Source organism: Arvicola amphibius, chromosome 12, assembly GCF_903992535.2.
Source record: "Arvicola amphibius chromosome 12, mArvAmp1.2, whole genome shotgun sequence".
NCBI lineage: Eukaryota > Metazoa > Chordata > Mammalia > Rodentia > Cricetidae > Arvicola > Arvicola amphibius.
In genome coordinates this window covers 156,297,216-156,324,075 of record NC_052058.2, presented here as the reverse complement: position 1 = coordinate 156,324,075, position 26,860 = coordinate 156,297,216, and the positions used below count along the sequence as shown (strand labels likewise).

The 26,860-nt window shown below is 37.5% G+C and overlaps 1 protein-coding gene across 1 annotated transcript in view; it reads right to left on the bottom strand.

The window, feature by feature from the left end:
• The window catches only part of Grm5 (glutamate metabotropic receptor 5), a 370,074-nt gene that overhangs the window by 77,819 nt on the left and 265,395 nt on the right, over window positions 1–26,860 (bottom strand). Inside the window, 1 exon segment of the mRNA XM_038314030.1 lies at window positions 9,069–9,315. Within this exon segment, the coding sequence (XP_038169958.1) occupies window positions 9,069–9,315 (247 nt within the window).

The window sequence follows — 26,860 nt, the reverse complement described above, 5'->3', positions numbered from 1 at the left end:
CCATAGCCATTCTTCATTAGCTGTGCACCAAACAAAAGTTGAAAAAGATAGGAATAATTCTCCATGCAAAGATTCTCCACCTCCTTTTTTTTTCTGAATAGAAAGGAGAATTTAAGTAACACTCACAAGGGAGATGTAGATTTCACTCTTCCTCAAAAGTAAAAAATAAATGAATATCTCTAATATATCCTTATTGAAATTTTAGGTGATAATTGAAAATTTAGTGGTTTCCTATAGTGTTAACCCATTATACAATCAGGGAGATTTTATTTCATTTTCCAAAAGAAGCAGTAAATAGTATATCTACTATTGATTGATTTGATGAAGATCTCAGTTACAAAATTGTGTTAGAAACAAATATTTTGTGTTATACGAATTACAGCACCCTATTAGGGAGACTTTATTACTCTCTGCTTGGTCTCTCTTTTTCTCCTTCTTCCCCAACTCCTTCCTCTATACCGCCTTTCTCTCACTCAAGTCTCTTGAATTCTGTTTCATCCAGCGCAAAGTTTCTTCCCTATCACAGTGTGCCACTGTGAATGATCTGTCTTTTTATTGTCCTTTTTATTTTTCTCCTTTTCTTGGTACCTTCACAGTTGTCTCTTCCTAACTGTCTATAGGAAGTATCCTTAAGAAAATCTGAAAGCAATTTTATATAACATTCAAAAACAAAAGTGAAATTTAAAAAAAGTATTCCAAGAAATCCCACTTAAGCCATAAATAGAAACCAGAGTAGTTCTGTTGTAGAAATCAGGGTATTTCCTAGTGACTAGAGCTCTGTAAGTTACAGCAAGCATCCTTAGAAAGGCTTCCTAAAATGCTAGTGGGAACTGAAGAATCACTCGAGGGCAAAACTGTGGAGTGGCAGGTTTCTTAATGTTTCTTTTAGTCTAAAATTCTAATATAAAGTTATTTTTAAAAAATATGTGATTATTAAATATATGTCAAGTTGGCAATGGGCTGCCTCACTGGGTATTGTTTAATTTCTGCTCCACAATATTTAAGTATATATATATATATATATATATATGTATATATATATTATATGGATGCTTGTGTCTGCTTATCCATCTGTGAACTACATGTCTGCCTGGTGCCACAGAGGCCAGAATAGTGTGTTGGATCTCCTGGAGCTGGAGTTATAGATGGTTGTGAACCATTATGTGGGTGCTGGGAATCAAACCCTGTTTCTATGAAATAACAGCGCTTGTCACTGCTCAGCCATCTCTTTCCTGCCCTAAAAACATACAATTTTAATGATCTCTGCTTTTGAGGGCGGGTAAATCATAACGTAAAGGGAGACCAGATAGTTAGTTTGACCGAAATTTTAATACAACAATACCAATAATGGATTTTTTACTATGCAGATTAAAGTATTTCAATTGTAATATAAGAAAATAGATGCCTAATTGTATGACTGTAGTACTACCTCTTTGTTTTGCTAAGACTCAGTTTTCTATCCAGGAAAACAGCTATATTTATATAGAACTTCTGTTTATTTAGGACACTTTAACCCACATAGTCATGTATTAGGAAATGCTTAGGTGCAAACCATTTTCTGCAATTCCTATTGCTCTTTTTCTTTTCATGCCCCATGTGTTTTTTTTATCTTTCTATTTCTAGTTCTCTGTCTTATTTGAGGTGAATCTTTTCTAAATGCCGTTATTATCATATTATCGCTTTATTATCATATTATCACTTTCTCTTCATTTTAAAATCCTCCATGGTTGCTTAAGGGGAGTACAGAATGCCTTTTTATTTTACTTAAAGTAAATATTCGATCTCTTGATGAAAATATAAGATCATTGCCCAATGCTAACTCTACATTACTTTCTTTTATATGGTTATTACCCAATATTTTACATTCATATACTTATCTGCTCCGCTGCAAACTGTTTAATTTGCTTTAAATAATCAGTTGTATTCCATTTACTGCATGCTCTCCATCTTATCTGTGAAGCTATGGTCAACACAGGCAGCAGTCAAACCTCTTAAGATCAGTTTCTTGATAAATTTCTCAAGCCAACCATTGCTGTTGAGACTAGATGTTTTAGGCTTTGAAATGATTATTTAAGCGCTCAGTGGTGATGGGTATTCCCCTCTGTATGCTGTGAATACCACTGTTGAATAAAAACACTGCCTTGGTCTGTTGATAGGGCAGAACTTAGGTAGACAGAGAAAACTAAGCTGAATGCTGGGAGAAAGAAGGCTGGAGTCAGAAAGAAGCCAGGTAGCCCTACTGGAGATATATGCCAGAACTTTACTCAGTAAGCCACAGCCTCGTGGTGATACACAGATTACTAGAAATGGGTCAAATTACGATATAAACCAATAAGAAGTTAGAGCTAATGGGCCAAGCCATGATTTAATTAATACAGTTTATGTGTGGTTATTTCGGATCTGAACTGCTGAAAGGCCAGAATGACCATGCAGTCCTCCTTGCAACAAATAGGTGCCCAACGTGGTGCCAAGTAAATTCACTTAAAAATCTGACAGAGATTGAAAAGGAATTCTATACATAAAATTACAGAGTTTAACACAGCTTCTTTAACATGCTGGCTACATGCCGCACCTCCTTCCCTGACTACTTTATGGTATGTTAGGTGAACTGGACATGCAGGACCCACAGAGACATGACTGCTAAACTTTCCTAAAGGTGAGATGATCCTTTGGAGTTCCTGTTTCATGAAAGAGTCTGCTAGAGATTCTGTAGGACACAGAAGAAAGTGACTGACAACTGCCAATATAGGCAGAACTGTCTTTAAAACTTCACTCTGTTGAAAGAGTGGCGGGCCTGCTTTTCATTCCACCCTGCTCCCACAAGCCCGGCTCCCACACAACTAGCTTAGCGCTGGAAATAACACCACACAAATTGTATTCATTTAAACACTGCCTGGCCCATTCGTTTCAGCCTCTTATTGGCTAATTCTCACATCTTGCTTTAACCCATATTTAGTAATCTGTGTAGCACCATGAAGTAGTGGCTTACCGGGAAGATTCTAGCCTGCATCCTTCTCGGAGAGGAGAGTCATGGTGACTGCCTGAGGCATCTGCCTGATTCTGCTTTCCTTCTCCCACAATTCTGTTCTGTCTACTCCGCCTACCTAAATTTCTGTCCTATTAAAAGGCCAAGCAGTTTCTTTATTAACCAATGAAAGTAACACATAGACAGATGACCCTCCTCCATCAACTGCCAATATAGGCAGAACTGTCTTTAAAATTTCCTGCTTCATGGAAATGTCTGCATGATATTATGGACCCATAGACTGAAGATGGATGCCCCAATGGTGCAGAAGAACTTTGGGTGACTGTTTAGGCAGCAAGAAGTATCTGACAATTCTAGAGTTTTGGAAGTTGCTTACAATGCACTTCCTGTTTACTTAGGTAATATATCCTTCTGGAGTGTTTGATGGAGTTGAAGACTAGATAATTATTATAGTTTTCCTTAGTTATGATAAAAGATAAAATAGATATTAATCTTGCAACTATAACTATTACTTGATACCTGTTTTGTTATATGTAATTTTACTATGTTAAAGTTAAAATCTTCCTTTTTATTTAAACAGAAAGGGGGAGGTGATGTGGGATTCTCCTCTGTATCTTATGAATATTATTGGTGAGTAAAGAAACTTGTTTGGCCTGCTGATAGGACAGAATTTAGGTAGGCAGGGAATACTAAGCTGAATGCTGGGAGAAAGAAGGCTGGAGTCAGAGAGAAGCCAGGTAGCCCCACCAGAGACAGATATCAGAACATTACCCAGTAAGCCACAGCCTTGTGGTGATACAAGGATTACTATAAATGGGTTAAATTAAGATATAAATGTTAGCCAATAAGAAGTTAGAGCTAATGGGCCAAGCTGTGATTTATTTAATATAGTTTATGTGTGGCTATTTTGATTCTAAGTTTCTGAGTGGCTGGAATGACCAAGTGGCCCTCCTTACAACACAGTACTGTTAATACAGTATATATGAAGATATGGTATCTCATTAGATAAATGTTATTATGTACTCCAAATTTATGATTGCAAACTTGACCTGGCTTGCAAACTCTGATTTTTTAATCTGTGACCTACATTAGCAAAGGTTCACACTCCTTTTTCTTTTTTTCTTTTTCTTTCTTTCTTTTTTATTTTTGAGACATGGTTTCTCTGTGTAGCATTTTGGAGCTTGTCTTAGAACTTGCTCTGTATACAAGGTTGGTCTTGAACTCAAAGAAATCTGCCTGTTTCTGTTTACCCAGCGCTGGGAATAAAGGTATGCACCACCACTGCCCAGCTATGTCTTATACTTCTTACATGCAATTTTGAAATCCTCATGATTCTAAATACCATATTTTTTATTAACTCACTGGTAGCAAAGCATAAACCTATCTATAATTATCTTAGGATAAAACCTAACAGTTAAAAAATTATTTATAGTCCATTAATAGAGCAACATGTTTATATGTTCTGGTATAGAAATATCAACGTGTTAATTAAGGATTGCTGGTGCACAGCACATTGGGACATCATATTAATATAAACTTTTGTAAATTCAAAATTCTAGATTCTATAGCACAGCTAGATCAAATTTTTTTTTAGTTAAAGTGTTATAGCTTAAGAATACTCTCATCAGAAATAGGACTAACAAACAATAACCAAAGAGTGATCTTAAATAATCTTAAAGGATCATCAGAATTGATTTCTATGTCTTATGATTTATATATAAAATGTCCTTCATAGGCTAACGAATTTGATCACTTGGTCCTGGTGGTTGAGATGTTTTGGAAGATCGTGGAATCTCTAGGAAGTGGGAGTTAGCTGGAACACAAGGGTTACCTGAAAACAGGCTTGATGTTCACATACTCGTCCTGCTTCTTGTCCTCCCTGTATCATAAGAAGCCTTATGTTCCTATTCCTACAACCAGGAGAGATTATGACTACCCTGCTCTGTCAATCATGATAGATTGCACCCTCAAATCCTTTTTCTTTTAAGCTTATTTGTCAAGTATTTTGTCATAGTTATCAGAAAATTCACCCAGAGAGAAAATTGATAGTGAGAAGTGGGTCATTACTATGACAACCTGACCTGGTTCTTAAGCATTCGAAGATGGTTTCTGAGAGGAGTGTAGAAGAGCTGAGATTTGTGAAGAGGAGGCCTAAGTTCTAAGAGTAGAGAACAACAAGAAACTCTGGAGGAAATTCAAAAGATCACAGGGCCAACAAAAACTACGATAATGGGGTTTTAAAAGGGGAACAAAGTTGTCCAGAATTGGGTTACTTGCCATTCGGGTTGAAGGCTGGCAAAGACTCTGTCAATGTCCTGAATAATTTAATTTGGATGATTCCAAAATATTGAATTTAGTTGAATATTGAAAGGAAGAAAGAACCTGTGGTGATGGGGATTCTGCTAAACGGCCAGAGTTATGAGAAGACCCTGCATACGATAATGCCAAAGCTGTAGGCAGACTAGTCTCTGTTCTTAATCATGTTTATAGTAAGAGGGAGCAGAAAATTATAAAAACTGTGCAGTCTGGTGAGGAAAATCTTGCACATGTGTTAAAGTTGCAGGCAGAGTGGACAAAGTGGATTTGGATCAAGGGACTATAACTCTAAAGTTATCAGGTCTCCTAATGATAAGCCAAAACCTTTGCAGTAAAAAAGATGGTCTAGGTAAACCAAAATCTTTGCAATAGAAAAGGTGACCAAAAGGTAGGGCCCTACCCATTGATAAGACCAGAATATAATAATGATAGCTAGCGCTAAGACATAGCGGTGGAAATTTGTTTTAAAACCTTTTATTTATTAAAAGAGTACCTGAACAAAGAGAGGCTCTTGGGTATTGTACTCAAGCTATGCCCCTAGGAAGTGCTTTCTCAGGGTCAGCCAAGTGGCTAAGCAGAAGCCAGTGAAGTATGGTCCAGGTGGGGCTTCACAATCCTTCCGCCATAGGTATAAGTTAGTTCCTGCACCGTGCATTCTCTACCATGATGGATTAAATGCTCCAATCGAGAGTTGAAATAAATCATCCCTCCTGTACATTTCTTCAGTCAGGCATAAAATCATAGCACTGAGAGCAGTTATTAGCATACCATTGTCTGCCTTTCAGATCCTCTCATGACCTGTTGATTTAGTTGTATCCCTCACTGCCTCAGGCTCATCTGGATCTTTTCTTAGCTGAGAATCCCTTTAATTCAGCAATTTTTTTTTTACCTCACAAAACCTAATAAGATTCCTGCAAAAATACATTTCTCAGAAAATATATTTCTTTTAATTCGAGGTGGTGGATTGTAAGTCTGATTTGTAAGGTGTGGTATTGAAGCCTGAGTTACTTAAAACCTTAACGCTACTTTTTCTAGTCTATATCTTTGAGTGAGTCACAGTCATTCAGTTTTCTTTTGGGGATGAGGGTTCTGAGACAGGGTTTCTCTGTAGCTTTGGAGCCTATCCTGAACTAGCTCTTGTAAACCAGGCTGGCCTCGAAACTCACAGAGATATACCTGCCTCTGCCTCCCAAGTGCTGGGATTAAAGGCGTGCACCACCCGGCCAGTCATTCAGTTTTGTGTGTGTGTGTGTGTGTGTGTGTGTGTGAGAGAGAGAGAGAGAGAGAGAGAGAGAGAGAGAGAGAGAGAGAGAGAGAGAGAGAGAAAGTGTTTTCCATATTGTCCAAGTGGAGAAGTGGAGGTAAGAAGAAGGACAAAGCCTTCCCTGAAGTCATCATTGCCTTCAGTAGTGTTTGGGAGATAAATTCTCTCGCTCTCTTTGGGCATGTCTGTGCGTATTCAAGGTTGGCTGGCCCATGGGATTCCTCTTTCCACTTTCTACAGTAGAATCTTGCAGGTATTGATACATCTTTCTCTGCTAAGCTTTAAATGGGTTTTAGAAATTTGATCTCAAGTCTTCAGACTAGCTTAAGTTCTGAACCATGAGCCCTCGCCATAATACCATTTACCCTTTATAAATTTCATGTCCTATATCTAGAAAGAATACAAATATCAGTTATTTCATATAAGTAAAAAATTCAGCATTTAGTTTAGTGGGTGTTCTGAATCACACACACTTGGTAAATGTTAGTTGTATTTATATTTTTGCAGATTGGGTCTCATTGTGCTGCCCAATTTGGTTACATGCATATTTTATATTTATATTTATTTATTATTTTTAGTCAAAGAGTTCAGTATAAACACTATACATATGAACTAGATCCATTTACAAAACAAAAAGTTGCAAAGTAATTCTACTAATTATTGTTTAACTTGATACCTAAATTTAGCAGTGCATGGCTAGACTCCAAGTGAACACTAATTCATAAAATTTGTTTGCGATAATATGCATTTTATTATTGAAGAAACATCTAAATTTTTTTTTTTGGTTTTTTCGAGACAGGGTTTTTCTGTAGCTTTGGAGCCTGTCCTGGAACTAGCTCTTGTAGACCAGGCTGGTCTCGAACTCACAGAGATCCGCCTGCCTCTGCCTCCCGAGTGCTGGGATTAAAGGCGTGTGCCACCACCGCCCGGCAAAACATCTAAAATTTTATTAGTCTTGGAGAGATTTGAAAAGGGGTGAAGAAGCAGTGTTCCCAAGGTAACTCTTAGGAGAACTGTCAATGAGGCAGTGATGGTTTGCCTCATTCATTAAGGTTTCCTACAGGGTTGGAGCAGAGCCACCTGAGACATTTCCTTTTCATCTGGTTTGTGGATCTGACCTGGACACATGACAAGAAAGCTCTTGAGATGCTGATGCTGCCATCACCAATCTATTAACAGGGCCTGGGTATCATCTGTGCTGTAGTTTACGCAAGAACAATAAATCCATGCCCAGGAATCAGAGTTTAAGCTTAGTACTGAGACGTACAGTACATGTGAAATTCCTTTGCTACTAAGAAACTTTTTCTGTTTCCCCACAGTGAACATGCAGAAGAGTCCCAAAGCAGAAAACAGTAAAAAGCCATTCACTTTTGCAAATATCTGGGCTAGTCTAAAACCTTTTAAGTCTCTAGAATACAGGAAATATCGAGTTTTTCACTTGGCCGTGAGACCTGGATCTAGCTGCCTGTCGCTTGGCCGTGAGGCTTGTGCAATGCCGACAGCTGTGTCCAGGGCCAGCTCCAGCTTACTTCAGGAAGTGGAAAAGTGCTAAAGCCAGGCTGCTGGCAGAAGGTGTGGCCACGTGGGTTTCAAGTTGCAGTGGGGGGGGGAGGGGACTCATGCATCGTTCTCTTGGCAGTACTGACTGCAAACAGAGAGCAGGCAGCTCTCTGAACACAGCTGCTAGCACAAACTGCTGCTTGGGAAAGAGCATGGAACCAAAGGATCCTTTGCATATTTATTTATTTATAATTTATTTATTTATTTATTTGCTTGGTTGTTTGTCAAGCAGAGTAGTTACTTAGCTCTGCTGTAACTCATTATAAGGTCAATTAATTATCCTCCGTGTATTTAAAATATAGTACTGAACAAACCACATCTGTAAAGTAGGAGATAGAGGAGAATTCTGGTTAGTATTCAATGCCTAGTGATTTCTCTAAAGGCTGGCTTATAATGATGAAGTGCCATAATTTTCAGTTACTTCCACATAAATAATAGGAAAGTCAGCATGAAAGGCAGTTTGCTAACTCAATAAGGGAGAAAGCCCTTCTGTCACACAATAACGAAATAAAGTAAGATGGGACTCAACAGCGGGCAGAATAAATAGGCGAGTAAGACCTTTACCCTAGTTCTGGGCTACCAGAAATGGGATTGTTCCTGTCTGAGAACAGTGTTGCCATAAGAAGCAAGCAAAGACCAGCAATAACCTGACTGAGAGACGCTCGGGATGGATTTTCTTCGTCTATAATAAGCTCAGGGTTCTGCCTCTAAGTTTATGCCTCTGAAATGGTGATGAATTCACAAGTACACCGTGAGTATTAACGTCAATGCTTTACCTTGGCCACACTGGACACGAGGCTGTTCCTGTCTGGCTTGGCTCATTTTGGAATATGAGCCTTAGCCAAACCTGTCCAAGAAGCCTAAGTAACCCAAACGGAAAGACCCCAAAGTAGAAAGTGATTATTACTCAGGCGTTTTTGTTAACAAGAATTGCAACAGTACCTTCCTGGAGAGTCTCCATTTTCGTCAAACAGGATCATATCGCCAGAAACTCCAGTAAAATTGGTTTTCATCAGGGAGTCCAAAAGTTTCCGCCCGTCAATTGGTTTCATGGCATCACAGAGCCCTGCATAGCCTGGGCACAGGGACATCTGCATGTTGTGGAGCCCATAAGCCATAGAATAGATAGCATTGATCACAAATCCCATTTTGGAATCTTGAACGTGATGTGTTCTTAGAGTCAGAGAACCTGTTGAGAAACAAAGAAAGTGTTAACTTTAAAATACTGCCTAGATCTGCCCCACAGCCACATCCATAGATCCCAAATATTTAGAAAGAGCTTGCTGCATTCACAATTGAGGACCACACTAGGAATAGGTGCTAACCTACCTGTTCTTGATCACTTGTGGTTTTTGTTTCAAAGCCGTGAAGAAAGATGAAACTCCTTAACTAGATCAAGACTTGCATTCTCCAATGACTTAACTCAGAATAGCACTGTATTTCCATGTTACCCATTTACTTAAATGTCAAATTAATTTCCCTAGTTATCTATAATACTGTACCTTCTTGGCTCAGAAGTTCTTAACTGATCTTCATTTCCCCAGCTGGTAAGTCTTCCCACTGAGCGTACTAGATTCTGCATATTTGGTCTCCACTATACTTATTTGATAATTTACAAATCACCTCCTCTAGTCTCAAAACTATGAATTCATCGATTCAATCAAAGTTTATGATGTCAAATCATAGATGAAGTTGAATTATTGGTGAGTAGTGGGGACATAGCAGTGAATTAAGTATATATTTGAAGCCATTAAAACTTGTCCTATTGGTAATGGCCTGATTTATGTTTTCATATACAAAATATAATGACAAGAATACATTTGATCTTTATTATTCTTTTTTATTGAGCTATGTATTTTCCTTTGTTCCCCTCCCTTCTCCTCATCTCCTCTTCTACCCTCTCACATGATCCCCACACTCCCAATTTACTCAGAAGCTCTTGTCCTTTTTTACTTCCCATGTAGATTAGATCAATGTATGTCTCTTTTGGGGTCCTTTTTGTTGTCTCCGTTCTCAGGGACTGAGAATTGTAGGCTGGTTTTTCTTTGCTTTATGTATAAAAGCCACTTATAAGTGAGTATATATTATATTTGCCTTTCTGTGTCTGGGTTATCTCAATCAATATGATGTTTTCTAATTCTTGTTTTTGATGAATGCTACAGATTGTATTAATGTATCTATGTCTGGTGCATTTTTAAGGATTATAAATGAGCGGAAGAAGAATATGTCAGTCATGAGAAACAAACAATGGCAAAAATATATGGTTTAGGAGTGTTTCCTGATCTTCATTAAGAACTTTACCTTTCTATATGAAAAATAGAACAAAAGTGGAAGAAGTGTTTGAATTTAAAGAATTCCGTTATAGGATACTGCAAGATCTATATATGAGGGGTATATTCTAGTTATGTTCTGAATATATCAGAAGTAAAAAGTCAGGATGGCTAACAGATTGGAAGCTTCATGTGCTCCCAAGTATTTTAGAAGAAGAGGAACAAAAAATGAGTCTTGCATTAAACATTGATTAGTTAGAAAATCATTAACTGACAAGTGAGAAATGAGTTGGGTTTCGTGGAGATTAAAAACATAAGGCTTGAGTTATTAAGCAGGGAAATGGAGCTTTGTTTAGGATGACAGCACTTAAAAAGAGGAGGCATGTTCATATTCAGACACATTTGGAAATTAGAACAACCAAAATTAATTTATTGGGTCTATCTTCATCAGATAGCAGACTCCTTGTTAAGTTCCTGGTTCATTTCCAATTCGTCAAATGTCATATAAGTGAGGACTCTTTAAATCAGTGCAGTTCTTATTCAGTATTATACAGATATCGACTCTATTATTCCTAATTACTGCCCGATGAGATATATACTATGTTTTGGTAGAACAATGAATTAGTTTCTTACTGTTTCACAGCAACTAGGCAGTAGAAACAGGGTTTGTACCTGGGCAGTCTATCTGGATTTTATCCCAGTGAGATAAATGTTCTATGGCTTTTGAAACTTAAATCCTATGGAACATTCAGAGACTTCCTGGAGCATGTCAATCTTAAAGATAAAAATTGTTACCATTCTGTATTCTATTCAACATGTCACACCCCTTTGTATTACTTTAATGCATTTATTTTCTCCTATTCTGACTCCAATCACAGGGTTTTGGCACTTTGAAATTTCTTAATTATTTGAATATATTTATATTTCTAGACTCAAAATCACAGTGAAAAACTTAAAAGACAATAACATGAAAACAACCCTCTTGTCCCTGGATGTCAGTATTTCTTTTAGGCAGAATTTTCTGTACTTAAAAGGGCTAAAAAATATTCTTGTTTATTGTTTCTCTAAGACTTTACTAGTTTCATTCATAAATTATCATATAGATGACGTTCCATAAATGGTAATGTGCACATATAGTATTCTACACCTTTTTTTTTTTTTTGTTTTTTTGAGACAGGGTTTCTCTGTAGCTTTGGAGCCTGTCCTGGAACTAGCTCTTGTAGACCAGGCTGGTCTCGAACTCACAGAAATCCGCCTGCCTCTGCCTCCCGAGTGCTGGGATTAAAGGCGTGCGCCACCGCCGCCCGGCTCTACACCCTGTTTTTATACTGTACTGTGGATGTTGATATTTTCCCCGTGGGTACATATATTGTTGTTATATTATCTAACTGGCTAGAAACTAATTCTGCTATGGTTATATAATGCTGGATGGAGTACTTTATATTTTTCTGCTCATGTCACTAAAACTAATTTTTAATTGATTAAAATTTTCCTCTGACAATTTAATATACATAAATAATTTATTATTATTGTCACATGCACCCTCTCTTATCAGCCATTCTCACCTGTCAACCCTGCCCTTTCCCTCATAAAACACTATTTAGCACATTCCTGTTTTTTTAAGTAGATTAATTCTGTTCTTTGACAATGCCACTGTGTTTGCTATCACTTTGTACTGTCTTTTACCCCCACATCACTCTCCCTCATCAATACAGGACCCTTTCTCACATATATGGTTTGTGGCATCACACTAAACATCATCAACTAAATTGCCTGTTCGCAGTTTACCTTTACATTGGATTTAAGGCTGAGCATTTTTTATAGCTCTGCTGATGGCCTTTAATTGAATTTCCTGACACTTTCAATTTCCCAAGCTTCTACATTGGTCACAGATGCTGTCTTTGTAACTTATCATAGAACCTGACATGTGATTGGCACTACTAACCAAAGATGAGTGTGTGAATTAGGCTGAATGACAGGCCACCTCCACAAGTGTCACTGCACACCAGGTCCAGTCTTCAGTTTGTCAAGTCAGATTATTCGTGAACTCATTCTTTTGTAGGATAGTGCTCATTTAAAAAAAAAAAACTAAACTAAACACAGAAATATATAACAAGATCCTTTCATGTAGAATAGTTCATCTATTTTTGTTTTGTTTTTCAAGACAGGGTTCCTACGTGTGGCCCTGTCTGTTCAGGAACTTGCTCTGTACACGTTGAACTCACAGAGATCCACCTGCCTCTGCCTCCTTAGTGCTGGGATTAAAGGTGTGTACCACCGCTGCCTAGCAACTATATTATCATTTTAGTCAGTTCATCTTCACTATCTAACAACTGCCTGGGGAAAAAAACATATGGTTCAGCCAATATGGACTAACTTGTACCTCATTTCTCCCATGGAATACCGTGAAAATCATTACTTAAAACCAAGACCAACCCCCCGATGGGACCCATGTGTGATAAATACATATGACTGTAGAAGCTTTGAAAATGAAATTAGTACTAGAACCACAATCCAGAGAAATCAGATACAAGCTTATAGACTGAGAGCTATCCAGGTTAGCTGCTTTCTTCTTCTTCCTCCCCCACACCTTTCTCTCCTTCTTACCTTCTTTCCCTGTTTTCTCTCCTCTCCTTCTTTCTTCATCAGGCTATATAGCTCAGGCTGGACTCAAAGCCAGGATCTTCATACCTCAACTTTTTGACTTCTGGCATTAGAGGTATGTATCACTACACTTCCACATTTTTTCTAAGTAAATATTATTTATGAAATTTAAACATCATCAACATTATATAATATCAAATATGAATGTCCAGAACATGGGCTGTTATTAAGAGGGAGAAAACTAAGCCTTATAATCATGTAGTTGTGATATAAAAGTCTCACCAATATTTCTTGATCTTCTGTTTATATTTTTAAGCAACATATATTTGTTTGGTCTAATAGTCATTCTTCAGCTGCCTTAGTAGAACTTACAGAGTTAATTCTTTTGATGTTGCTGCTTTGGATCTAGGGGGAATATCTTCATTATTAGTTCTTTAATTTATTGACTCATTCAAAGATGATTAAATTGTTTATTATAAACTCATGTATTGAAGTCTGTATTGCATGCCAGAGTGTTGCATGCTGGTATTACAAAGATGAAAAAGATAAAATCTTTGTCTTCAAAACAAAAAGAAACTCAACATCTGAGCTATAGACACAAGATAGAAGCTTGCTAGGAGCCAAAGATTCCAATTTTATTAAGCTAATTTCAATGGCCTGAATGCATATAATAAAAGGATTCACTTTATTCAAACTTCTTTTCTCATTCAGTAAGCTGTAGGGGAAAAGGGCATATTAATTACCTCACATGATGGTATGCCAAAGAACTGGACTCCTTTAGCAATGTTGATTTACCTCAAAACCAGACCCAGCTTGACATGAGATTCTGTGCTAACCCAAACTCGTCAGCTCTTCACAGCCATATTTGAAGGTGTATTAAAAGCAAACTAGGGCTAAACTTTCTTTCTATTGTTTTTATTCTACACTGGATCTTGATATACAAGATTTAGTATTTAGGGCCAAATTTATCAGTATAGAATCAGATCAGAAGTCTCCAGAAGGATTACCAAATACACAAAACCTCCAGACAGTGATTACAAATTTAATTTTGCAGTTCACAGAATGTGGTCGTTAATTCATCTGGGCAGCTTAACTTTGAAGTTTAGTGTGTATTCAGCAAAGAAAAATAAAACTATGATAGGAAGGCGGAATCTGAGAACGTGTTTGATATCAGGGATTGAGAGAGCACCTATCTAGTCCAGAGTACACAGAAAGGAAGTCTCTGGCTGAAATTGTGTGTAGATAGAGACTGAGTGGCCTAAAGACTAGTTTACAGACATCTCACATGACCAGCTTTGTATACTCCTAAAAACCAAGATATAATCATACTTTCCTCTTTTTCACCCAGTGAACACCAACTCTCTCCATTTTTATGACATCTCCTTAGACAATGAACTCATTTGAGATTATATCATCTTAGTTTGGTTCAACATAGTTTAAGAATGAGGAAAATAAGACCAAAGGATGAGGGAGAACATCCCCAAGAATCTTTACCTCCTAATTATGTAAATTAACAAAAATGCTATTTTCATTATGAGAGTCAAATTAATTATAATTTTATAATATTTTTAGCAAATTATCTCATAACTCTGGGGTGAAGAAATGAGCAAAATATATTTTAAAATGGCATGATAATTATTTATATCATCTCTTTTTAAAAATATGTAAATACTTCCATATTGTTCCTATGACTTTCCTTCTACGGACCAGTAAGGAGAAATAAAAAGAATAACGTAGGGGAAGACAGTAAAGCATGTTCAAGGTGATTGAAAGTCTTGAGGGTGCTACTGGATAGTGCAATCTAACCTTATAATAACAACATTGCATAGAAGCAAGCTCACCCCACTCTCATTCATTTTTAAAATATATCTAGTTATTACTTATGCACACACCAGCGAATTTCTGTTTCACACAGTGGGGGGAACAGCCATTTATTTCCTGTTGTGGCTGAAAGGCAAAGCATATCCCAAAGCAAATTAATCATTTACCTTTGGGTTTCCATGGGAATGTACCTATACTTCCATGACAACATATAACATTCTCTCTCTCCTCACCCCCTCTCTTTTTGTGTTTGTAGATATGTGAGAAAACGAGAGGTATCATTCCTCAAGAGCTGTTCTCTTAATTTAAAAAAAAATATTTTTGAGATGATAATACAATTGTAACATTTCTTTCTTTCTCTTTCTTTCTTCAGACTCTCCCATGTATCTCTCCCTGCTCTCCTTCATGACCTTTTATTTGTATTAACTGATATTACATGTATATATGTATATGCATATTCTTTTTTTTTTTTTTTTTTGGTTTTTCGAGACAGGGTTTCTCTGCAGCTTTTTTAGAGCCTGTCCTGGAACTAGCTCTTGTAGACCAGGCTGGCCTCGAACTCACAGAGATCCGCCTGCCTCTGCCTCCCGAGTGCTGGGATTAAAGGCGTGCGCCACCACCGCCCGGCTGTACATGCATATTCTTAAATATAACCAGGTAAGTCCATTTCATGTTATTTGCATGCATATTTTCAGGGCTGATTATTTGGCATTGGACAACCAATTGTGTTTTTCCCTAGGAATGACTATCTCTCAAATTTCCTCAGTTGCCTATAGTTTTTTGAGTAGGGTTGAGGCCTCACAGACTTTTCGTCATCCATTTTGGCATATCCATTGGTTATGTTCAGCTCACATTTTGACAATCCTGTTGGTGAGACTTTATTGGTGGAGCTTCTGACAAGCTTTCATGCTCCCAGAAGTCCTCAGGAAAATTTCTGAGGGAGGAAGGAACAATCAACAGTCCTACCCAGCTATGATGCTTATGAACCATATCAACAACCAACTGGCAAGAAAATCCTAAGGGTTCAGTAGTAGTAACATAAGTACTTTGGTAGTAACCAGCAGCTCTCTAGTTGGATTTAAGATCAACTCATCAGAAAGGAAACCACTCCTGGCATGGGAAGCCTATGTAATTACTCAGTTCCAGTGAATTCATGGTTAGTCTAGGAGAATCAATATCCCCCAATTTACTTGATAGCATAAACTCTAACATGAGTCTATAATCATTTGCCTCATACCCTTTCTCCTCTAAATTTTCTTGATGAACAGATGGAGTCTAGTACAGAAAATTATCTTAGTCTCTTGAGGCAGAGTCTCTCATGGCCCTAGGGTCAGATGGTTGTTTGGTCAATAAGACGTGGGGATCTGCCCATTCCTGCCTCCTTAGTCCTGATATTAAAAGTGTACACCACCACGATTACTTTTGTTTTATTCTGTACTTATGTGGGTTCTGGGGACTGGATTCAGATCCTCATCCTTGCAAGGAAAACACCTTAGGAACTGATTCATCTTCCCATACACACCACATAATACGTTATGACATGTATTAGAACTATCCATGAACTTTACTGCTCCCCATAGAATGTGATTTTTCTGAAGCCCAGGACAATGTTGCTTTTCTTGTATTTTTCACAAGCTCTAATACTTGTGGATTAAAGCAAACATCTCACTCAATCCTTTAATATTTGTTGAACATTCATTTTTTTTTTTTTGGTTTGCAAAGCCTCTAATCCCACCAAGAGATTTGAGATTAGTTCAGAATGGACAACTGGTTCTCTGTGTACTAAGTGCACTTTCGTTTTATTTAGCATTATATTTTCTTGCATATAGCACAGTGCTTGGCACTGCCAATTTTTATTGGTGGATCATGGGAGGTGAACGAATGTAGACGTGTCCAGTAGATTAACCATACAAAACCTAAGATACAGTGAGCCAGGCAGAGAGATGATGTTATAATGAAGATACAGATGCTTTTCTTAGAGTATTAAGATTCATGACATAAAGAGGTGATTGTGGGACCTAGAGCTTAGATTAGGACAAGGGACAAAAGCAGTAAAGAATCATCTGTGTAAAAAATGTTGTAAAGCATGGCATTTGTCCATGTTATGTGAGACAGCTCAGCAGCTCCAGGAACTGTACCCACTGATGCCTTGCACCGCGCCCCCGTGTCTGCGTTCGGTGCGCTGGAACCCAGTTCACGAGATTCGGGCAAGGGGCAGGAGGTTAAAATACACAAATAAAGACAGACAGAAAGACAGTGACATGGGTCATCCTTGAATTCCCCAAGAATGCCCCCTTTATTGTGTTCAGGGGCAGATTATATAGAGATAGCCACGCCCCAGCCAAACCCACCAGAAACCACTCTGCCATCAGGAACTCCTGAAGGTCTCGTGCTCAGAACAGCTGCAGGCACTCAGATCAGGGGATTACAAGAAATTCAGGATCTGGGGTCTCACTGCTCCCAACACACTGTTACCAGTTTGTATACACTGAGACAGCACCCAGCATCCACAGTGTCTCTGATAAACACAGTTTTATCTGAAATATAGGAAGGTGGCCTCTAAATGCTCATGGTGCAAACCAAATGATCCCAGAAGCCTTAGGAAGCCGTAGCTCCTTTCAGAAGCCTCAGAAGCTCAGTAGAGACTACATACTTCTCCATTCAGGATGCCAATTTTTATGTTTAGGTAATGAGGGCTTACCAGCAACTGGTTGATATCCCTCAAATGAATGTCTGATTTCAGACAGTCATAGTTTTCTCATTTACATTATGACATGTTTGAGGAACTTCCAAATACACTGTAAATTGATTCTGTAAGAATATGAAGCTCAATGGTAATGATATTTAAGAGTCTGACAAAAAATACTATGACATTGCTGTTCTCTTGTAATACCAAGACTCTCCTTTCTTTGCTTTCTCTATCTTTAGTCTGGCATTCTTTTCTATGAATTCCATTTTCACTACATTTTATCATATATTCTGAAGATACATGGCTTCGCCAATCCAATATTTAGCTTCCTATAATGCAATTGTAATTGTAGTTCAGGGGACACTTTCTTCTGAAGCCTTGGTTGGGTTTCCCATGTAAAACTGAATGAATGGTTTTGTTTTCAAGATGACCTCATTTTTAAAACAAGAAAAATTCTACTTTACAGTGGAATTATAAAAACTTGAGAAAATACATACATGGAAGTCACACTCTAGTGAGAAGCACAAGATAACTGAACACTCAGTACCGCTGCACACACAGTAAAATTTACATAGAAGATATCACCACATTAGTCTGAGCTAATTGCAAAGTTGACACTACCTACATTTAGGGATTTAAGGTTTTCGATACTCATAATCCAGGTTTCTCATGATCAAGATGTAACCAAAATTGTTTCCATCAAGGCTTTATTTCTAATTAAAAAGAATAACTATGCAAAATTAGAAACTCATCTCTTATAAACAAGTAATTGAAATGAAGTAGAAAATTGCAAAAGAATGAATTACCTTGTCATAGCCAAACCTTCTGTGAAGAACTAAACCACAGTCCCAGAGTTTACAAATAGTACACAGGGAAGACTGAATGTCATCACTAAAACAAAAGACTTGAATAGACTATGGTCATGGTAGATGAGAGACATCTGATCGTCTTTAAAGTATGTGTATGTGAAGTTCACTCTTCTGAGTGGGGTAGTCATTGTTCCAATAGTGTGGATTATTTATTGTATAAACTACTCTAAATAATCACATTGCCACTTTTACCCATAGTGATAATGATTTCATAGAAACCATTTTATCACAGAATGTTTCAAAGACACTTAGTTATTGAAGTCAAAGATAATGAAGAAAGAATCTCTCACAATACTGTTATTGGGTTGCCCATCCCCTCAACTCTCTTAGCAAATGTGCAAGGTGAGCATTATATTTTGCCCTTGTTTATATGAGAAACAGTAAGCTCACAGACAAGAATGGAATAGCTAATGACACAAAACTAATACATAGTGAATTAGAATTTCAAAATGTAGTTCAAAGTATCCTGCAGGCTGTTCTTATTGAAACACACTTCTATTCTTTCTTAATTCTCAATAAACACCCAATAGCTGCACTTATAAATGTATTTTTTATACATGAGAATGGAAATGATAATCCTGATTGACATCTGAGAACATCTGAAGAGCAAATGAGAGGGCATATGTAACATATTTTGACAAATAAGAAAGGGCAAATTTTATTAAGAAAATAATACTATAGTTGTAACTTATTATCAGTTATTAAGTTTTTTATAAGTAAGAAAACTGGGATGTGTATATTCTGCCACTTTTCTAAATAATAGAAAACTTTTCAGTTGGTAAAATGTTGCCATCATCCAGAGTTAAAACCTCCCAGATAGGTTAGGTCTGTGTTAAAAGAACGTGTAAGGGTTTAAGACACAGTTTCTGAAAAGATTATCTTTGAAACTTAGCCCTAGCTTAACTGTCACATGTATGTCATCAGTGCTCCAAACAAAGCGACATGCCCTGTATCCTTTCCAATGGACTTCATTTACCATCTTACATGGAAGATGAGATCTAGTAGCGTGGAAACCATTAAACCAAATTTCCTTAAGTCTCCTTGGTGGTGTGGAAATGGGGCATGGCAGTGACAGACTCTTTTTTTTTTTTTTTTTTTTTTGTCTGTTTCACATAATTCTGCAAAGGTCGAAACTGGTTTTAGTGATGAGCATTCTTTCAAACAAAGGTCTTCTGTTTATAGCAGGCAACAGCTCATAAAACGCCATTTTAGAAGCTTGGTTAAGTTACGATACTTAGTTTATCAGTGATTTGTCTTTGTTTGACCGGCCAGTTAATCCCTTTGTGCCCTACTTTGCACAAATACAACATGACAATAGTAAAGCTCGAGGATGAAGAGACAATAGGTGAATAAATAATAGAATTAACCCATAAACTATTTTATAATCTTAATGCTAGTAGTTTATAATATAGTGATTTAAAGGTTATGCTTGCAGGTTCTACAGTGAACTGCAAACCGTCTCTTTCCGACCTAACACTTATTTTTGTGAAGCAATTAAAAATATATTCATTACTGTCTAAGAAAAGAATTTCTGTTTTGGGGACCAAAATTCTCATTGGGGATCAGGGTGGGAATGCATCCTGGTGTGGTAGCCTGACTAACTATCTTTAAATGTTTTTACACTCTGTCTGTAATGTTACTCTTGTATAGCTACTTTCTCCAAGTTGAAACATTTCTCTATGGTAGAGTAAGGAGGTTTTTAGAATTCAGGAAGCTAACAGATCTTTCAAGGCACAAGAAGTTTATGAAAGTTATGAAACACACAGCATTTCCCCTTGACTTAATAGAAGTAGTAGGCAATTCTTAATGTAAGTGGTAGCCATCTGGGGAAGGTGCTATTCTTTGATGGGTAACTGTGGTAGAACTACTTTTAAGTTCAGCAGAAAGCACAAAAAATCAAGGACAAGCCATCTGAGAGTGTAGGATATTTGCTGGGGGGAGTCTCAGGTTGGTCATGTTCAATGTGGTTTGGGGAAACACACGTTCTTAATGACTAAGATCTCAACGCTAATGTGAGAATATTCCCACAATAAAAAAGCTAGTAAATGTATTGCAGTCCTTGAAAGCAGCACAGATGTGATGGGATCATAAGAAAGTTATGGTAATGGTTGTGTGTAGTTTGCTGTCGTTAATAGAACATACAGCTGAGGTTCAACTGTCTGCCCTCAAAGAGCTTGTTTACGTAAGGGAGGATTTAGAGTGGAGAGTGACATGCTGATTCTTGCCTCTGTACTAATATCTGATTTCGGCAGGAAAAGTAACAAGGAGGATGAGATAGAACCGTGGGCTTACCATTTCTTACATCTGGCAGAATATAAAGGAAAGAGAACACAAATTAGATTTGTGCTAAAATGCCTTTCCTGACACTCAAAACGTTTGCATCCCATGGATAGACTGAGCCAGGAGAAAGCCAAGTTAAAGTGAAGAGGATACCTCTCGGGTCTGAAAATTAATAGAGAAGAAGGGAAATCACATGGTTCACCCTACAGGTTGTGGCCTTAATGATTCTACAAAGTGAATTATGATAATTATAGAGTGCTTTGTATCTGAACTGTCTGAATTAGAAAAAAGACCCTTTTTAAAAATGTCTATTTAAGTAGTGAAGATGGGACTTTATCTTTTAGGAGAGTTAAAAAACAAAAAGAAGCCAAATCAAAAAGGACATGAGGATTGACATGAAGCTTTGGGGGCTTTATTAAGCCCCAGGGTAAGAGGTGATCTTTAAGATATAAGAAAGATTATGACAATTCTGAATTATTTAGACCAGTGTATAAGTAAGGATTATAAAGTGCTCAAATATTCAGGAAGGGATGAGAAATATGGAAAGCAATCAATGAAGTGTGTCCAGTTGCTTGAAGCTACTCATGGCAAGACTTGAGCCTATCTGGAATTCCTAGGGGAAATATCTTGAGAGAAAGCCAAATGTCCTTCTAGAGAGCTTCTGAGATACTTGGAAAGGCTTTAGAAGGCATTATTGTTAACTAAAGAGGTGAAAGGAATAGAAGACAGTAGCACAGGTGAAAACAATCAAGCTCATTCTAAAGGTGGTGAACTATTTCTCCAAAGTAGTAATCCAAAGTGTTCTTGTGTAAGTAAGCATCCTGGATGGATATTGTTTTACCCCAGCAACCTTTTAGGAGCATGTCTGACCATGGTGCCCAAAGGAAGCTGTAAGACTTGGAAGCAGGCTTCAATGGAAAGTAAGACACAGAACATGCCTTTTTTTCTCTTTGTAGCACAGACCAGCATGCATATTGCAGAACTGTCCGAATAAAATCCAGGAGGTAAGAATACACAATGTCTCTGAAGTAGTAGTATTAGGAGGATTAGGATGGCTGAAGTTGAGAAGGACAATGGATTATGCTGCTGAATCATGAAATTAATTGATGCTTTGGATAGATGACAATGGACTTTAAAGATCCTGCCCACACTCTTTAATAGAGTTAATTACATGAGTACAATAATATGATTCTAACCTCTGAGTATTTGATTTGGAAAGCCATCTAGAATAGAAAAACAGAAACACACAAAACACACACACACACACACACACACAGAGAGAGAGAGAGAGAGAGAGAGAGAGAGAGAGAGAGAGAGAGTCAATAAGAGGGGTATTGAAGGGGTTAAAATGAGGAAATGAAAACTTGAGAACAGAATGGAAAGTTAATCTAATTATATTTAAATTAATATACAATATATATTAATATATTAATTATATAATAATTATATATATATATATGGGTAGGAAATGGGCTTTTGAAGAAGTTACAAGATGAGTATAGATCCTTGAACTAAGGATGGGTTATTTCTGCATGAGTTGTTAAGTAGAGAGGCTCCCAAAGTCCCCCAAACCAAAAGCTACTTCTTTGTGTTCAGGTATGTTTAGGGAAACTTTTGGTTTCTCTGGTGTTTGTACATACATCAACAATTGGAGAATGGAATGCTGTGTATTTGAAGAGAAAAAGTCAAGGGTCCATGGGATAGTTTGGGTAGAATGAGTGTTAGTGATGGCTGAAAGACACTTAAGGAAATGTTCAATATCCTTTGTCATCAAAGAAATGCAAATCAAATAACTCTGAGATTCCACCTTACACCTGTAACCATGGCCAAGATTAAAAACACTGATGACAACTTATGCTGGAAAGGTAGTGGGGTAAAGGGAACACTTCTGCATTGTTGGTAGGAGTGCAAGCTGGTTAGCCCTTTTTGATGTCAGTGTGGTAATTTCTCAGAAAATTAGGAAACAACCTTCCTCAAGACCCAGTAATGACACTTTGGGGTATATAGCTAAAGGATGCTAAATTGCCACAAGAACATGTGTTCAATAATATTCATAGCAGCATTGTTTGTCATAGCCAGAACCTGGAAACAACCTAAATGCCCTTTGACTGAAGAATGGATAAGGAAAATGTGGTACATTTACACAATAGAGTACTACACAGCAGAAAAAATAACGACATCTTGAATTTTTTTTTTTTTTTTGGTTTTTCGAGACAGGGTTTCTCTGTGGCTTTTGGAGCCTGTCCTGGAACTAGCTCTTGTAGACCAGGCTGGTCTCGAACTCACAGAGATCCGCCTGCCTCTGCCTTCCGAGTGCTGGGATTAAAGGCGTGCGCCACCACCGCCCGGCCAACATCTTGAATTTTGTAGGCAATGAATGGAGCTAGAAAACATCATTTTGAGTGAGGTAACCCAGACCCAGAAAGACAATTATCACATGTACTCACTCATATGTGGTTTTTAAACATAAAACAAAGAAAACCAGCCCAGAAATCACAATTCCAGAGAACCTAGACAATAATGAGGAACCTAACAGAGACATATATAGATCTAATCTACATGGGAAGTAGAAAGTAGAAAAAAAAGATCTCCTGAGTAAATTTGGAGTATGAGGACCTTGGAAAAGGGTTTAAAGGGAGGGGGAGAGGCTGGGAGGGGAGCAGAGAAAAATGTAGAGCTCAATAAAAATCAATAAAAAAGATTTTATTTATTTATTTATTTATTTATTTATTTATTTATTTATTTATTTATTGGTTTTTTGAGACAGGGTTTCTCTTCAGCTTTAGAGCCTGTCCTGGAGCTAGCTCTTGTAGACCAGGCTGGTCTCAAACTCCAAGATCCGCCTGCCTCTGCCTCCCGAGTGCTGGGATTAAAGGCATGCGCCACCACCGCCCGGTAATAAAAAAAGATTTTTTTTACTGAATTATATTATGAACCTGTTAGACTAGTACCCAGTACATACTGGCAATAAATAAGCTATTGAATTAATAATGCAATAATAAAAATTATACTAAAAAGAAAGCAGTTTTAATCAATAGAGTTCTCAGATACCTGCTAGACATACACTATATTATGTAATCAATAAAAATATCTGATAGTGACAGGCAGACAAATCTCCAGTGTGACAGTGAGGGAAACAGCACAAAGTTTAATTTATTCTGAATTACATAGCTTGACACTCAAGGCTATTAGGCCACTTATTAGTTATGTAATCTCAAAGAAGCCATTGGTGCCCTCTAAGCTTTTCTTTCTCTACCAGTGAAGGCACATAGGCACATACAAGGTAGCTATCTCATAAGATTGATTGGAATACAAAATATGATTGTGTAGAACCTAGCAAGCAATTGCTTACAAATGTTAATTATGATAATGATGGTGGTAATGAGACCACTTAAGTTTTCCAAATCATTAAATTAAGACAGTGTAATGTTTATAAATATGCTTCATAGAATGCCAACCCCATTGCTAGTTTTGATGTACTCTTCACTTTAGATTATGTAAGATTGTCCAATCCTATCAAACAGGGAGTTGAAGCAGGCTCAGCCTGCCATGTTATGCATTCCCTGACTCCTAGGCAATGAAAATTTGGCAAGTATTGCTTATATTGGAGCATCTTTTCAGAAAGCTAAAGAAAGTAAATAATATACAGCCATGAGCAGAATTCACTGCAATGAAGACTGAGAAAAGCTGTATCCATATTGTTAAGAGTGGAGCCCTCTTTTTCGTGAAATCATAGAGAACCAGTACAGGCTTCTGCCTTTGATCTCTACCCATAAGAATACTCTTGGTAGATCCACTGTTTTTCCAAGTAGTAATTTAAAAGATAGGTTTAATTCAATTTACTATAATACAGTTATCATTAATTTATTGTGATTACAAAAATAGTTATGATATGATGTGGGATTCCCCTCTATATGCTGTAAATATGTTTTATTGGTTAATAAAGAATTTGTTTGGGGTCTATTGTAGTGCAGAATATGGCAAGATGGGAATGCCAAGCAGCTAGAGGAGGAGAGAGTAGACAAAGTCAGGGAGAAGTCATGTAGCCACCAGCAGACAGACTCTGGATGCTGGAAGGAATCTTACTGGTAGGCCACAACCATGTGGTGACATACAGATCAATAGAAATAGGTGAATTTAAGAGATAAGAGCTAGCGAAAAAGAAGCACGAGCTAATAGGCCAAACAGTGTTGTAATAATACAGTTTCTGTGTGATTATTTCACATCTGGGCAGCTGGGAAATGAACAAACAGCCTCAGAATACAATGATATGAGTTTAAATTGTTATTTAGAAAGTGACCTGCCATCACATGGATATACTATTTACTGATTAGAGAAGTTTTAATTCAGTGATTACTGTTTCTTCCCAGTGTTTAGTACCTTTAATCTGTTTGATAATCTGTTAGGCTTAAATGCATGGTGACAGTCCAATAGAGTAATACTTAAGTTTTACAAAAGTAAAATCCTGGAATTGGCATATAGGAAGCAACCTTTAGTGAAGTCCATGTAGTAAATAATTTGGCCTTGTCCAAGATGCCTATTCTTGGTCTTCAGCTTTTCGGAGGTCATTGATATCATAACTGATAGAATTGCCTTTTATTAGGGTTAGATAAGCCAGACAATCTAGGGTGAGGGCTGGCTATGCCAGAAAAGAAAACAATGTTAACAACAATGATTTTTAGATAGTGGTTTTGGTTACTTACCAACAGCTAATGTGGAGCCTGGATTATTGCCAGAAAGGCATCAACCAGTCATGTCTACAAAATGTAGGCAGGATATAAACTTTGGACGTCGGCACATGGAGACGTTCTCTGGTGGGCAGCACTCCAAGTGCACTATCTCACTCTGATGGTAAGAGTAACACATTCTACTCACAAGATAGAGTTCACGTTTAGAACTGCAGAACCATTGTTTAAAGTATTTGGGTGACTTTAATATGTAAAGTTTTCTTTTAATGAACAGTAGTCACAAATTTAAAAAAAGCAAAAATCTTGAAGAAAAAGATTTTCTGAAGCATACTGTTTGAGAAGGAAAATACAGACGTCAAATTCAGTTCACTGGCTTAGCTTCTCCTCTTCCTGGGGAGCCTTGCACCCTGAAGACTTATTTGCACCTTTCAATTGCCTGTGGCTGTGTCTGCAATTCAGTTTAGAGACAGAATCTGTAGATGAATTTTCCTTTCTTTTTGCTCTGCCGAATTAATTTAATTAAGTCTTTCCTGAGAGTACCAAAGCCAGCCCTTGTTCATATCTGCTTTTGTGCATTCTCTAATGACACTGAGAAAGTTAGCAGGACAGTAGATGATAACACAGTAACTCTGATAAGGGAATAACAATGTCAGCGCATGATGTGTAAGAGCTCAACCCTAACCACAGCTGGTAGTTTATAATTTTAAACTAGCCCACATTTGAAATAGCACACTCCTATGCTTTATCCTTTGTTTGGAAACAGAATTGGGTTCTAATGGCACTAATTAAGGAGTGTCTAGTACTTGACCTAGCTGACTCCAGTTTTCTTTTTTGTGACCCCGTCTTGTTTCTTCACATTGCTTCTGCATTGCCATGAGTATTTCTCTTCTACAGTTGCCTTGGAGACCAAGAACAATAGGTCCAATATGCGAATAGCTTAAGACAAAGAACAGACACACAGTAAGCAACAGACATATTTTTGATACAAACAAAGACCTAAATGGCCTATTTTGAAATAATTACCTAAGATAATAATAATAATACCATGGTCAGACCATGATGATTTGGAATGAGTTCATTCTTGCCTCTCCTCCCTCCCTCCCTCCCTCCCTCTCTCTCTCTCTCTCTCTCTCTCTCTCTCTCTCTTTCTCTCTCTCTCATTCTCTCTTTCACTCTCTCTCTTTTCCTCCCTCCCTTCCTCCCTCCCTCCCTCCCTCCCTCCCTTCCTCTTTCTTTCTTTCTTTCTTTCTTTCTTTCTTTCTTTCTTTCTTTCTTTCTTTCTTTCTCCCTTACCTTTTTTTCTTTACTACATAACAGTGAGATCTTAGGTCACTAGACCTTAAATCTCCGAAAGATAGTTCCATTGAGAACAAACCTCATCTCCTTTCTTGATCACTGCTCCTTTATCTGTTTTCAAGGATTGGTTGGTATAGTGATTTGAATGAAATGTTCCTTACAGTCTTGGCAGATGGTGCCACTGTTTGAGGAAGCTTAGGAAGTGACTTGTTGGAGA